Source organism: Impatiens glandulifera, chromosome 9, assembly GCF_907164915.1.
Source record: "Impatiens glandulifera chromosome 9, dImpGla2.1, whole genome shotgun sequence".
In the NCBI taxonomy this organism is placed as follows: Eukaryota; Viridiplantae; Streptophyta; class Magnoliopsida; order Ericales; family Balsaminaceae; genus Impatiens; species Impatiens glandulifera.
Genome location: NC_061870.1, coordinates 33,854,057 through 33,867,683, shown reverse-complemented (window position 1 = coordinate 33,867,683; position 13,627 = coordinate 33,854,057). Strand labels below are relative to the sequence as shown.

Here is a 13,627-nt window from a genome sequence, read left to right as displayed (position 1 = left end):
GACTAAACATTTATTTTAAGAAAACACACTGCTGACTAAACATTTATTTTAAGAAAACACACTGCTGACTAAACATTTATTTTAAGAAAAACAAATTATAAAAATAGCATTAAATAGAATGATCATCAACTGGAACCAAATGAAGTCAAATATCTCATAACTGTTTCAAATTTTTTTTTTTTTATTTAGGATTGACAACCCTAATTCAACTTAGTGGGCTCTCTTGGGTAAAACTTTCAAATTGAGTGTATTTTAAAATGAATAATAAAAAGATGCATTTAGTATATAATGAGGCGACAAGATGAAATAACGATCGAAATTATATAGTATTTGAGACAATAAGATATATTATTAATTCTTTAAGAATCTATATAACATTGCTGTAATTTTCAAATTTTACTAGCCACAGCAAGGTATTTAGTATGACGACCCTGAGCAATAATCTTCCCACTCTGTTTCTTCCTGAACTCAACAGTAACAACAGCAATGGCCTTCCCAACCCGTAATGTCTTCGCTTCTATCTCAATCTCTTCCTGAAGAGAATGTGAAGCAAAGTCATGAAAGAAAATCTTGTAATCTTATCAACAAAAGACCAAATTTGGCTGAACAAACAAGTAGAACATCATATAGTAAAAGCTTATAAACCAGATAGTAGAAGATTGCTATTATCATCCTAATGACTAGAACCTTTCTTAGAATCAATGAAAGCAAATGACACCTTTTTTCTTAGAATCAATGAAAGCAAATGACACCTTTAAGCTCTTCTAAGAGTTGATACAAAATAGAGATTAGAGTTTTGATGGGTCGATTAGTAATAGTTAGGATAATTATGTTAGTTTTATTAGCTTATTTTGATTTCCATTAGGATTAGGTTTAGTAATGTAAATAGGATCAGAGTCCCTTAATATGAAGGGAAGTTTATCCAAGTCCAATCTCATGAGATTTCTCTATGTCTCCCCCTTTGAAAATGCAAATGCAATTCTACAAACAAACCCTTTAACATATAATTATAGAACAGCTAAATGAAAACAACTTAATTGTATTGACTATTGAGAGAAACCCTATCTGCAAAATGAAATGAAACAGGAGAAAAAGCTACTACTACTCACACCAACATAAGCAGAATCCAAGTATGAAACACTGATCTCAACAGAAACTCCGGTGTGAAATGTACCGACGGTGCATATAACAGCCGAACCAACCACATCAACAAGAGCAGCAGTAGCTCCTCCGTGCAAGAAATTCCCAGTGTTCTTCATTGATAATAATAAATGAAGAATCGAGATCAATCGAAACGGAGATAAGGAAACACCTAATTAGATATTTAAGAAGGCGTACGTACCAACAAACGAGGGGGTACTTTCATGGAGCAGACGATTCGTCCAGCCTCTACAAGATCGAGATGAAGACCTTGCATGATGAAGGGCTCGATGAATTTTGGTGGCATACCATCTATAACGTCGCCGCTTAGCCGATTTCCATCTTGCTGTAAGTACTTCTTCACTGAATCCAGACCCATTTCTTTCTATCTATCTAATCTTCGCCCAAGATTGGATTTTTGGAATCAAATCAATGGCGAATTGGCATACAGTCTGACTGGTCAACTGCCTTCAAAGTTCAGATCGAACCGGACTTCAACTAATTTTTTATTTTTTTTTTAGAAAAAAACCGAACAATTATCTGAACAAGTTAAGATATTTGAGGAAACATAAATTTTTAGTTTTTAAGAAAAATAAATTAAACGAAATCAAATTGGTCGAGTGACGTCATATATCGTTTTTTATTTTGAATTTATTTTTTTAATAGTATTAAAAGGGTAAATGTTTCGGATCTAAATCATTCTCTCTCTTTCTCTTTCTCTCTCTTTCTTTCTTTCTTTCTGTGCTCCAGACGTCGGCCGGCGGCGGAGTTAATTGAGGGAAGTGAAAGTTACTTGAGAAAGAGTTAATCAGTGTTATGGCGCCACCTTCGGCTGTTAGCGATGGCGGCGGTGGAGGAGGAGTTGTTCCTGCCGGTGAAGGTAGGCAACAACAACAGCAACCTGCCTTCGGTCAGACGATTACTGGAATCATACGAATTGCTGTGTTTTGGTACTTCGCCTCCAAATTCTTCTTTCCAAAGCAGCCTTCGTCGTCTTCGTCTGAACCTTCTCTCATGATTTCCAATGTATTCCAAAAAGGAGAATCTTTGGCAAGTATTCTTCTCTATCTCAATACCCTATCCCCCCAAAAAACAGAATCTACTTTTCATTGTTATTTCTACATTATCTTGCTTGGACATATTGGTTACATCTCTTCTATATCTCTATGTCTGTCCTCTATCTTGAGTATTTTGTATGTTTGATTTCAGGATATGTGGTTTTATCTATCAGAGCATGAAAAGTTCAATAATTTTGGTAGTGAAAGTGAACTTGTTTGGCATGAAACCAACATACCTTATGCAGTCTGGGGATCAGAGAGTACCAGAACTTTGTCATTGAAACATATTCCTTCTGAGGTACTTATTCCTATTTGTGTGTAAGTATGGATCTAATGACATGTTGCTACAATGGTTTGAAGATTGTCACCATGTTTTGTCTTTCTCACTATGAGCTCTTTACTAATGGTTTATGATCAGGCACTAAAACACAACGGAAGTCTTTATGCTCATGTGTTCTTTGCACGGTCTGGTTATTCACCAGACCCTAGTGATCCAGAATACCAGAAACTAGCAGCATTTGGAAGGACACACCGTAAGATAAATGGCCTCAGAAGGGACATTTTCAGCTTATTATTTCAGTATCAACTTCTAACTAGACCAACATATCATTAATTGCAGCTGTTGTTATTTACTTGCCAAACTCAAAATCTGACAAAAAGAGGAGCTTGTTGACTAGTTCCAAAGAATCTATCGAGGAAATTGCTGAGGTATGCTTTTCCATTTTGAAGTTGTTATCATTAGGCTAAAAATTGCTGAATTAATTATTTAACTTTAGTATTAGAAAATGATCATTATGATGAGATTACCTCATCAAATTATAAAAAACATTCCAATTGTTTAATTATTTAGATAATGACTGCTAATGTTAAATCCTGTTCACATAGACTAGATGTATGTATGTATATATTTAGTTATAATAGAGAATACATTTGGTGGGAGGAGGGTTAACATGTTCTCAATTTTTAAATTTATTGTTTGTGCTAAACCTCTATTCTGCACGTGATTATATTGTTTAGACATGCCTTGTTGATGTTATTCCACATCGATGCTGTCATTATTTAGCTAGTGTTAAGCATTTAATGATACGTCATATCTCTTGGTTATGTTCTTAAAAGAGTTTGTAAATTGAGTATAGAAGTCTACCAGCTTTAATAAGTTTAACTAAAACCATAAAATATGGTGTAGCATAAGTAGTCCATAGATGGATCTTAAGTAGGCGTAACTAAATCTACGTAGAAAATATTTTGTTTCTATTCATTCATTCCTTCCTCTCACATTCTTTGAAAATACGAGACGGTGGTTATGCATTTAAGATATTGTATTTTTGTTATCTAAATGCAACTCCCAACTGAAATTTGGGGAAGTTTGAAGTTAGATTATTTAGGAAGACACAGTAATATAAAGTTCTTTTGCAGAAGAAAGAAAAGACATTTAAGCATGTTTTCAATCAGATAGGTGTATTGATATAAAAGAGTTTGCGATGTTCAATAACCCTATAATCTCATTTGTTATATTGTTTGTTGCTTCAGGTTGTGGAAGAAATTGACCCCAAGGATGTTGTTCCTGTTGAATGGGTTTCATACTGGAAACCGAATATTACTGTGAATCTTTTGGATGATTTTACTAGGTATTTCATACGTCTTTTCTCTTGATATTTTATTGATAAGGATGCAACTTATTTGACCCCTCCACTATTGTCTTTCCAGAGGGATACTTACAAAAACCCTTCAAGATTATTTTTCCACTGAGATATTTTTACATTTTTCTCTTATCTGGATATTTTTTCTGTTAGACAGTCATTTGGAAACAATCACATATAGAATTTTGTGACAACTTATGGAAATTATATTGCCATGTGAAGGATTATGGGTAGTTATACAAGTTTGTTGGGTACCCGAAGATGGAGTACGTAGGAAAACACTAGACACAAGCTGAACATGAAAACTGAAAATTATGTCGCAATTAAGTGTTTAACGGGCCTAAAATTACATAATCTGAGTAATTTAACATGGACTTCTTGCAATAACTTTTCTCAGTAAATGGGTTTATAGGTGAAAATGCCTTTTCAGTTTGCTTGAAACAGTATCATTTGGAGAGGGTTGAGTTTATAATAGAATGTAAGCTGAAGCCAAGAGATATAGAAACACCTGGGGAAAAAGAGGTACATAAAGTAGTTGAATGCTTAAAGTGGGATTCTGGCTTAGGAACAAATAATCCTTAGTTTTGGGTTTTGACTTTTAGCTTCTTTGATAGGTTTCTTATTAAATCATTTGATTACAAGGATATCTTTTACCTGCTTAAACTTGCTGATCTTGGACATCTCTTGCAGGTATCCGAAAAATGCGATTCCTCCGAATGTTGCACCTTGTATCCTTTATTTTATTGCATTATTGTTTGTGTTTACTACCTGTCGTTAGTATATTTTGATTTGGTCACTGAAGATTATGTCATAGCCCTACTGATGTAGATAGTCATCAAGATATAAACAACTCACATTACCTTTATGTATGAGGTGTTAATTGAGCAATTAATAATATAATGTCATTCTTACTTTTAAGATTGAGAATTAGGATTTGGAAGAGGGAATTGTCAGAAGTCATTGATGAGAGTTTAAAGGGAGAGACAGATAAGAGAACTAAACTTAACTTCTCAATTCATTTCAACAATCAACATATCTGTGATAGAGAGTTCATATGCCTATGCTTTTATATTCACATATTTTCCATCTTTATTTACAAGAATACTCTAACCCTTTTCTACTATCTACATTCCTATTAGTCTTTTTGTTTTCTCTGAGAACATTCCTAACAGTCATCTGCTTAGATTGTCACCATTTTGTTAAAGTTAGTCATGTTTCAAATATATAATTCTTCAAAACATTGCGTTGGTAGGTCTAAAACTTTCTTTGTATTAGAGTTTATGTATCTAGTCATTATGATTTGTCTTTGTAGCTTTATGTATATTTGCGTCTCTTATATTCAATCTTACTTTCATGGACATTCATTCTTCTATATGGTCATCTTGTATTAAATGTCTAAGCTACTACCTAGAGTTTCTCTTGCTACCTCCACAATTATTTTCATTGCTCCAGTGGACTTTGCGGCGTCTGCTTTGTTCTTTGTTATTTTCTCACAGATCTGAACCCATCTTTGCTTAAGAATTTGGTTTTGGTTGCTCCTCTGTTTTACTCTACCAGTTCTGCATTTTATTGGTTTTCCTGTTGTATGTCTGCTTATATATAATGATCCAGAAACAATTGTATATCAAACAAAAACATATTGAAACAAAATACTAGTTTCCGAAAAGGCTCATTGTCTTTCTGTTGGAGTCTAAGTTAAAGGGTAGTTTAGTCTTCTTTTTTCCCCTTTTGTAGCCGAAAGGCTTATGCAGGTTTTCTTGTATCCAACCGTGCTATAAAAGTATGTCTTCTTTGTGTTTTAACAATTAAAAAATACCTTGAGTTTTTCTTTCCAAGTTTTGTATATACTTGTGTCAGATGTACCATTTCAATCGGATTTCAATGCTGTTTGAATTTCCTTGACATCAGTTTACAGTTTTGAATATTGAATCCAAAACTGGGAATTACTATCCAACTATTTTCTTCAATGAGTTTTGGTTACTCAGAGACAAGTTAATTCAGATAAATGAGTCTGTAACTGAGTTAGCTCTCAACTTAGAAGTGGGTCCCATAAGCACGACAAAATGGCAGCTATTTCTGCAAATTGATCAATCATTCCAGATTCATCGTGATTATGGAAGCATGCTTGACGGAGAGGCTGATGAACTCAAGGTACAATTTTTTCTTCTCATACTAGTGAATTTGATTTGGCTTACTTGGCTAAAAACTTAGAAGAGCTATTGTTAAACACGAGATAACAGTGAAGCTTTCAGTTTCTATTTTGTGTGTCAAACAATCTTGTAGTCACTCCAAATAAGCATTCTTCTACTCCCTAAGAAACTATAATTCATCGATGGACGACTAACAGTGTGATAATGTTGGAGATAACATTCAGCATCTTGGAAATAATAGAATTTACTAACTGCACTTGTTTGTTCTGAATTAGGTTACTCTGATTGGACTATCATCTGGTACTTAATCACTAAAAAATGTCAGAAAAAAAAACAAGACATAAAGTTTTATTATGTTTGCCAAAAATCAAATGATCTAGAAAATAATCTAGATTATGCTAAAAAGAAAATTTAAATCATAATCCAAAAAATAAAATTTATGTACCAAATGAAGCAACCAAACCACACTATAATCTGGATAAGAATCTTATACCAAAGAAAAAAATCACTTTCAGTTTTAACTTTGGCGATTTGTCAATGAGACTACTACTGTCAAAATACCAGTTTCCTAATGGGCTTGGGTGTTGAGGTTTCTGGAATTGGCTCATGGGAGACACTGTGTATCTTTGACGTTGTACCAGAGTTTCACTGTTTCTGGGCATGTCTTTAATTGCGATTGATCATATGCATGGTTTGGTGGTTGTGTTCAATGCTGAGTGTTGATTTTAGTTGTCTTTGGCTTCTGGCACTTATTATTGCCCGTCTGTTTCTTGACATTTTAAGTTATGATTACAGAGGGTATTCTTGGAAGGAAATCCTTACCTTTTGGTAATCACTATGGTTGTTTCGATGCTTCATTCTGTCTTCGACTTCTTGGCTTTCAAAAACGGTAAAAATGATACTGTGTTTCAACGTCATTTTGTTCCATTCGAATATAATTATGCATTCAGAATCCCCCCTTATCTTTGTTGTGTTATGACTTTTTGTAGATATCCAATTTTGGAACAAAAACAAATCGATGGAAGGACTTTCTTCGAAATCAGTCGTTGTGAACTTCGTATGCCAGCTTGTTATCTTTCTTTATCTTCTTGACAATGATACTTCATGGATGATACTTGCAAGCTCTGGTGTTGGTTGCTGCATTGAATTCTGGAAGATTGGTAAAGCTATGCACATTGAGGTATTTTTTCCCCTTCTTTTAGCTATGTCATGGATCCCATGAAACTCGAGAATTAATATCTTCACCAACCATCATGTGAATTAGCCTGGTTTGATTTGGGTTCAATTGAATAACCAAGTGGTTATTTTAAAATATTTGGGAATAAATATATAAGAATAGTTTTCTCTTTTTCTAAATTGGTTTGTGATTTGAATTTTGAACGACGCGATTGACTAGTATTTATCGTGTTTCCATTGAAGGTTGATAGATCTGGGAAGATACCAATGTTGAGGTTCCGAGACAGGGAGTCATATGCTGGGAACAAGACCAAGGAGTATGATGATATGGCAATGAAATACTTGTCATATCTGGTGTTCTTTCTTGTTGCCTGCTATTCTATTTACACCCTCAAGTATGAACGCCACAAGAGCTGGTACTCTTGGATACTCTCTTCGTTTACAAGCTGCGTCTATATGTTCGGTAAGTACCCTATGCTTATCAACTCTTTTTTTGCTACAAAACAAACCAAGATTATACAGAAGAGCCCCTGAACTCTAGATGACCTTACCCATTTATTTACATAGTTCAATGGGCAGTTAGAACAAACTTTCTTAAAAATAAAATAAAATTTGGATTTGATTGTAATGCATATTGTTTTTCAGGTTTTATTATGATGTGTCCTCAACTGTTCATCAACTATAAACTTAAATCCGTAGCCCATCTCCCGTGGAGGCAGATGACTTACAAGTTTCTCAACACGATTATTGACGATCTTTTTGCATTTGTCATCAAAATGCCCACACTACATCGTCTTTCTGTATTCCGTGACGGTTAGTCGAATTCTTGGCCAATTGGATGGTTAAGTTTTTCTTTATTTAGGACACACCCCACTAATATTGATTTTTTTGTTGAATATATTATTGCAGATATCATCTTTCTAATATATTTATACCAGAGGTGGGTTTATTCTGTGGATAAGAAACGAGTAAACGAGTTTGGATTTTCAGCAGAGGACGAGAATCAAGCTGCTTCTTCTTCTATAAGCACTGAGGTGGTGAAGGAAGGAGATGAGAAGAAAACTAATTGAAGAGAAGAAGAACCTTCTTTCTTTTTGGTCTTTTATATTTTTTGCTTTTTTTACTGCAGAAACTTTTAACATTATTCAATTTTTTGAACTTGAGAGTGGTATTTTACATATGCTCTCAGTTGTAGAAGAAGAAAAACAAAGGTGACTTGCAATATTTGAAAAAATGAGAATGATGTAGTAATCTCATTTTCTTAATTTTGTTAGAATGATAATGATTTTAATTTATTTTTTTCATTTTGCTAAAGTGTTTGAACCTTGAACTGTGTTCCAAATATAATAAAGTATTAACACTGATATCTTGAGTGCTTATACTTTATTTTTATTTCTTAAGATTATTCTTTGAAAAGACCTCTATTGTCATTATCCCACTTTATTTTCATTTATTGAGAATTGGATATTAATGAGTGCCTAAGGTGAGAAAAGATTATTTGATAATTTTGAAAACAAAAATTAAAGCACAAAAGTTTATTGATAATTTAACTAAAGCTAGAAAAAACAACAAATGACAGAGTATTCACCAAAATAGTTTATTTGTATCAAATATCTAGAAAAGTTATTTTACACTTTATTTATATTAAATAATTCAAAATAGAATAATTTATTTTACTTCATGATTTAATAATAGATTTAAAAGTGATCAGTTATGGATAAGTTAAAAGTTAAAACTACTTGTTGATCCATTATGGCTTAATTGTTGAATAATTTAAAGACTATTTGGAATTGAAATTTGAATGATAATTAATTACTATGGTTTTTATCCTTTCAAAACAAATTAATGAAATTATGAATAAAATCATATATAAAAAAAATTATATCATAATTTCAATATCATTAAGCCAATTCTAATTACACTCACTACAAAGTCCAAACATAACCTAATTGAGATATATTAGCATGATAAATAAATAAATTTGTATTCATAAAATGGTCATTTCTTTTCTCAAGATGATAAAGTAAATAATATAAAAATAAAATATCCATAATAAATACCTTATTGTTTAAATTTTGCATAAAACAAATTAAAATGCTCTTTAATAAAACAATTGTCTTCATAGACAACATATATGACTAATTTAATAAATATATATATATATATATATATATATATATATATATATATATATATATATATATATATATATATATATATATATATATATATATATATATATATATATATATATATATATATATATATATATATATATATATATATCTTCATTGGTTGGAAATGTAAAAGTGGGAGAAAATAGAAAAAAGAGAGAAATTATTTAATTTTTTCAGCGAATAAAATTATCATTCTTATCAAATTCTCTCAACAAATTCCCTCACCTAATCATTTTTCTCTTTATATATATATTTATTAAAGGTCTTATAATTTAAAATTAATATAAAACAAATTTTGAAATTATATAACAAACCCTCATAAATATAAGATACTAGAATAAAGTTGATATTTTTAATATTTAAATTAAACTCTAATAACATATACCCAAAGTAGTTTAAAATAGAAGATTTTATAGTAGCTTTTCATATGAAACATTTTAGCAAACTAACATTCATGCATTAAAATCAAAGTAAGAAAAATCATTTCCTGTACTAACCAAACATAGTCTATTAATAAGATTCATCCAACAGTGAAGCAAAACCGGCTCAATTTAGAGTAGCCCTGAATACGAAATTCCAAGTAATAGAATCCTTGTTTTTGTAGTAGAGTAACTAGAAAATATCCGGGGAAAAATGCTCTGGCATTTTTCTTGCTAGAAATTACTGACCTTATATATGTTCGTAACCAAACATAGCAAGGTAATAGGTTTTTAGAGAATAATAATACTATAGTAGAAATTATTTGTTAATGACCTTTTTTTACTTAACCATGGCTGGAGTGTACTTCTCCATGAGAAGATTCAATTCGCTATCAAACATGTTCTCCAAGGCAACTTCCTCCTCCCAGTGTTTCTTCTTCATTTCGTTCTTCTTCTCATCGTGACTCCTGATCAGATTCTCCCTCTCAGTTTCAAACTCTTTCATTTCCTTGTCTTGAGTTTTTATGAACTTAGTGATTTCATCCCCCACTCTGTGTAAATGAATATATCATCAATATAACATAAATAAAACTCAAAAAAAGAATGTAGAGTTAGATGATGATGGATTCCTTCTTACATAGAAGAGCTATTTGGACTATTGGATGATTGTTTGACCTTCTGTCGTTGCTCTTGAAGCATCTTCTCAAACTTGGACTCCAGTTCTTCCCTAGTTTCATGGATCATTTTCATTTGGTCATTGAAGAACTGTTCTTGATATATCATCTGAAACACAAGTTTGTAATTAACCACAAAATTCAATCTTGAAATTGAACTAGACATGAAGAATCTGAAATGCTGCAGCCCGACTTACCTCTTCCTTAGTCTCTTCGTGGTGCTTTTTGAATCTTAGTTTCACTATTCGGTTTTCCTCCCTAGTCTTCTGCAGCTTTTCACTAACAATACCAAGTGATTCCTCAAGGCCTTTGGACCGCATCTGTTCTTTAGCCAATTTGTTCTTAAACCAAACGAGTTGCTGATTATCTTCATTCATTTGTCTCGTTTGTTTCACAACCATTTCTTGATACGACTGCAGCTCATATTTCAACTTCGTTTTTCCTACACAGTTTGTTCACATGTAGTATAAACAACAATTGGATGTCAATTAATTAAAAACAATATAGAGGAGAGGAGGGAAGCAAAAACCTTGGCAATGTTGGTTGAAGTTATCTAAGTCTCCCTTTTCAGCCATAAAACCATACAGTTGACGTTTCCCACCGGGATAGAAACGGACTGGATTGCGTCCCCATGCTTCCCTATCCGTTCCTTGTTCAATAAAATGAGTGGTAAGACGATCAGCTTCAATGTAGCCCATTGCACTACTCTCAAAAATAAGAACACTCATTCCTCGGTGCCCTTGAGGTCCATATGAATGTCTAGCTTTCACAGCAGCGTACTCTTTGAAGTATTCAAGAAGCTCCGGATTGCCCATGCCAATCCACTGTATATTCATCAGAGAAAATGTAAAAGATTGAGTCAATTCTTCACATCGATAAAAGATAAAAATAAAATGAATCTATCATCTCCTTAGTTGGGTTTTCACTGTAAAAAAGGATACCAAACAGAATTTTAATAAAAGAAAAAAATAATGACTGTGTTTAGACTGCGTATATTTAGAGAGAACACGAGACTAAACATCTTAGTTCAGTTCAAGACTCTTACCACTTATACATGGACACGGAATCTTAACAAGTAAGAATTCTTAATACCAAATGTAGTACATCTGAATTGCCTAGTAGATAAAAGGAAAGGATAAAACACACCTTGTCATTGTCATCTTTTTCCAGAACTGTGTTCATAACGATCACCATTGGAGGCCAAACAATCTCACGATCTTTCTGTGTCTCCTTTGAAAGACCTCGCCATTTACCAAATGCTTCGCCAGCTGGCACAATCGAAGTGCCTCGCCTCCGCAGTTCTTCATCCAGCAGCTCTGCAAGCTCGCGGTGGAGCTTCACCCTTATCGAGCCTTTTGTTTTTGCATGTGTAATAAGTGCTTGCAGGCCTCGATACCAGAAAATCGCACCAGGACCACTGTGGCATGCAGGGCAGTGCCACTGTCTGGCTGTTTCATTGACTTCCTCTTTCGAACATTTATCCAATGTCGCAAAGAAAACAGCTAACCACCTATTTTTCTTTCTGGTTTCATGACTCTTCTGGCTTTCATCAGAATCAAACCCATCGCTCGCTAGATCATCGTCAGAATCATTAATTATATCTGAATCAGCATCAGAATTGTCATCTTCAAACCCAGCTGAAGGTGAATTCAAGATTGTTTCCTCAGAAACATGCACAGAGGCTGCAGCAGAAGCAGCAGCGGCTGCAGCAGTTGTGGACCACTTCCATCCATACTCAAGGGGGGGACGAAATGCTGGTTGTGGAGCTACAGGCCTGGAATTTCCTCTTCCAGCAGATCTTCTAGCATCCACCTGTGGTGCTGGTTGTGGAGCTACGGGCCTGGTATTTCCTCTTCCTTTACCTGAACCCATACCCAATTTCTGGACTGCATCTGGATTGCCCCAAGCATTGGGAGGATTTGCAGGCTGTTGTCCCCAAGCATTTGGAAGATTCTCAGGTTGTTGTCCCCAAGGTTTTCCAGCATTTCCAGATTTATCCTTGGACTTCCGAGCAGCCTCCCATTCACCATTTTTTGAGTCCAAACTAATATCAGAAACGTTCTGACTCAGCTGATCTACGGATACACCCCTCCCCCTCGACGAACCAGCATTTGTAGGGTGGTTTCCACCATTCCACTTAGAACTCATGTTAGCAAGCACCTGTTTGTAAAAAAGTGGTACAGAATAAGACCAGAAAATTGAGTTTAACAAAAAAAAACAGTACCTAATATGACTGTACAGCTACACAAAATCCAATTTTCATGAATGAAAATCAAAATAAGTAAACAGTGGTCAGATCCTCTACAAAATATCAAAGAGATGATATACAGTAATCTGTAAGTAAAGAATATGCAGAGATTTTTATAATGTGGAGTCAGATCCTCTACAAAATAACACTTTTATCAGAGTACTACTTTTTACCTATAGTTTAATGTATTAAGAGATTAATAATAGTCAAAAGTTATCACTTAATATTATAATATGAGTCCAACTTAAATCAAATCAGCAAACCCTAGTATAATAACCTGCATCAAGTACATAATCAGAATACAAGTCCCACCATTACAACAACTACTGACAGTGTGAATATGAGAAGGAAAACCAGACAGACAGAACAAACAGTTTATAATATATATACTGTGTTTGAGAAACAGAGTTAGAACATAAAACTTCAAGCAAGCAGAGAATAAATCTATTACACTTAAGCAAAGTGAAGTAAAATATCAAGATATTAGACAAATATCTCCATAGCTACGATGAATCGTTTCAGAAGAAGATACACACGATTGTTTCGATTATCGATCAAGAGAAATGTCGGTGATAAAACATTAAGGAAATGTAAACCAAGTAGGAACAAAAAAGAGTGATTGGAAAAGGGCAAAACAGCATCGATGAGAGATGAAACCTAAGTGGGAATCGAATATAAACGAAATGTAGTACGAATGAAGCTTTGAAAGATAAGATGAGAATGACAAACTTTGTAAGTAGTTCACCGGATGATCGGCGAACGGATACCCGACGGCGGCGGCGACAGAGAAGATAAAAGGGTTACAGAAGAGAAGGGGGAGTGAAGAGGTGAGAAATGAATGAGGAGTGAAGAAGAGAAAAAGAGCAGCTTTATTTGGGGGTGTGGGGCAGGCACCCTTTTCTATGTTCGGTTAAAGGGTGTGTTAGTACTACAGCGGACTGCTCT

The 13,627-nt window shown here is 33.8% G+C and overlaps 3 protein-coding genes across 3 annotated transcripts; 1 reads left to right on the top strand and 2 right to left on the bottom strand.

The window, feature by feature from the left end:
• Nucleotides 1–302: 302 nt before the first annotated feature.
• Nucleotides 303–1,558, bottom strand: LOC124914085 (acyl-coenzyme A thioesterase 13-like). Its single transcript, XM_047454563.1, has 3 exons — nucleotides 1,343–1,558; nucleotides 1,110–1,253; nucleotides 303–533 (listed from the first exon to the last, which is right to left on the bottom strand). Exons 1-3 carry the CDS (start codon nucleotides 1,517–1,519, stop codon nucleotides 390–392), a joined length of 465 nt encoding a protein of 154 aa, XP_047310519.1. The 5' UTR covers nucleotides 1,520–1,558; the 3' UTR covers nucleotides 303–389.
• A 301-nt stretch (nucleotides 1,559–1,859) lies between these two features.
• Nucleotides 1,860–8,429, top strand: LOC124914395 (cleft lip and palate transmembrane protein 1 homolog). The gene is made up of 12 exons (XM_047454935.1): nucleotides 1,860–2,190; nucleotides 2,350–2,496; nucleotides 2,617–2,731; nucleotides 2,818–2,906; nucleotides 3,729–3,826; nucleotides 4,529–4,566; nucleotides 5,754–5,989; nucleotides 6,784–6,877; nucleotides 6,978–7,168; nucleotides 7,408–7,627; nucleotides 7,810–7,977; nucleotides 8,074–8,429. The coding sequence occupies exons 1-12, from the start codon at nucleotides 1,957–1,959 to the stop codon at nucleotides 8,232–8,234; spliced, it is 1,791 nt and encodes a 596-aa protein (XP_047310891.1). The 5' UTR covers nucleotides 1,860–1,956; the 3' UTR covers nucleotides 8,235–8,429.
• Nucleotides 8,430–9,829: 1,400 nt separating this feature from the next.
• On the bottom strand, nucleotides 9,830–13,545 carry LOC124914993 (protein SUPPRESSOR OF GENE SILENCING 3-like). Its single transcript, XM_047455633.1, has 6 exons — nucleotides 13,412–13,545; nucleotides 11,581–12,594; nucleotides 10,964–11,258; nucleotides 10,632–10,876; nucleotides 10,398–10,543; nucleotides 9,830–10,311 (listed from the first exon to the last, which is right to left on the bottom strand). Exons 2-6 carry the CDS (start codon nucleotides 12,580–12,582, stop codon nucleotides 10,101–10,103), a joined length of 1,899 nt encoding a protein of 632 aa, XP_047311589.1. The 5' UTR covers nucleotides 12,583–12,594; nucleotides 13,412–13,545; the 3' UTR covers nucleotides 9,830–10,100.
• Nucleotides 13,546–13,627: the final 82 nt, after the last annotated feature.

Coding starts and splice junctions, on each gene's coding strand:
- LOC124914085 (XM_047454563.1), bottom strand. CDS start 1,519: ATGGGTCTGGATTCAGTGAAGAAGTACTTACAGCAAGATGGAAATCGG. Junction 1,254..1,342: donor AAGTACCCCCTCGTTTGTTG/GTACGTACGCCT, acceptor TTATCAATGAAG/AACACTGGGAATTTCTTGCA. Junction 534..1,109: donor TGGATTCTGCTTATGTTGGT/GTGAGTAGTAGT, acceptor CATTCTCTTCAG/GAAGAGATTGAGATAGAAGC.
- LOC124914395 (XM_047454935.1), top strand. CDS start 1,957: ATGGCGCCACCTTCGGCTGTTAGCGATGGCGGCGGTGGAGGAGGAGTT. Junction 2,191..2,349: donor TCCAAAAAGGAGAATCTTTG/GCAAGTATTCTT, acceptor GTTTGATTTCAG/GATATGTGGTTTTATCTATC. Junction 7,169..7,407: donor GTAAAGCTATGCACATTGAG/GTATTTTTTCCC, acceptor TTTCCATTGAAG/GTTGATAGATCTGGGAAGAT.
- LOC124914993 (XM_047455633.1), bottom strand. CDS start 12,582: ATGAGTTCTAAGTGGAATGGTGGAAACCACCCTACAAATGCTGGTTCG. Junction 11,259..11,580: donor AAAAAGATGACAATGACAAG/GTGTGTTTTATC, acceptor ATGAATATACAG/TGGATTGGCATGGGCAATCC. Junction 10,877..10,963: donor CTTCAACCAACATTGCCAAG/GTTTTTGCTTCC, acceptor CAAACTGTGTAG/GAAAAACGAAGTTGAAATAT.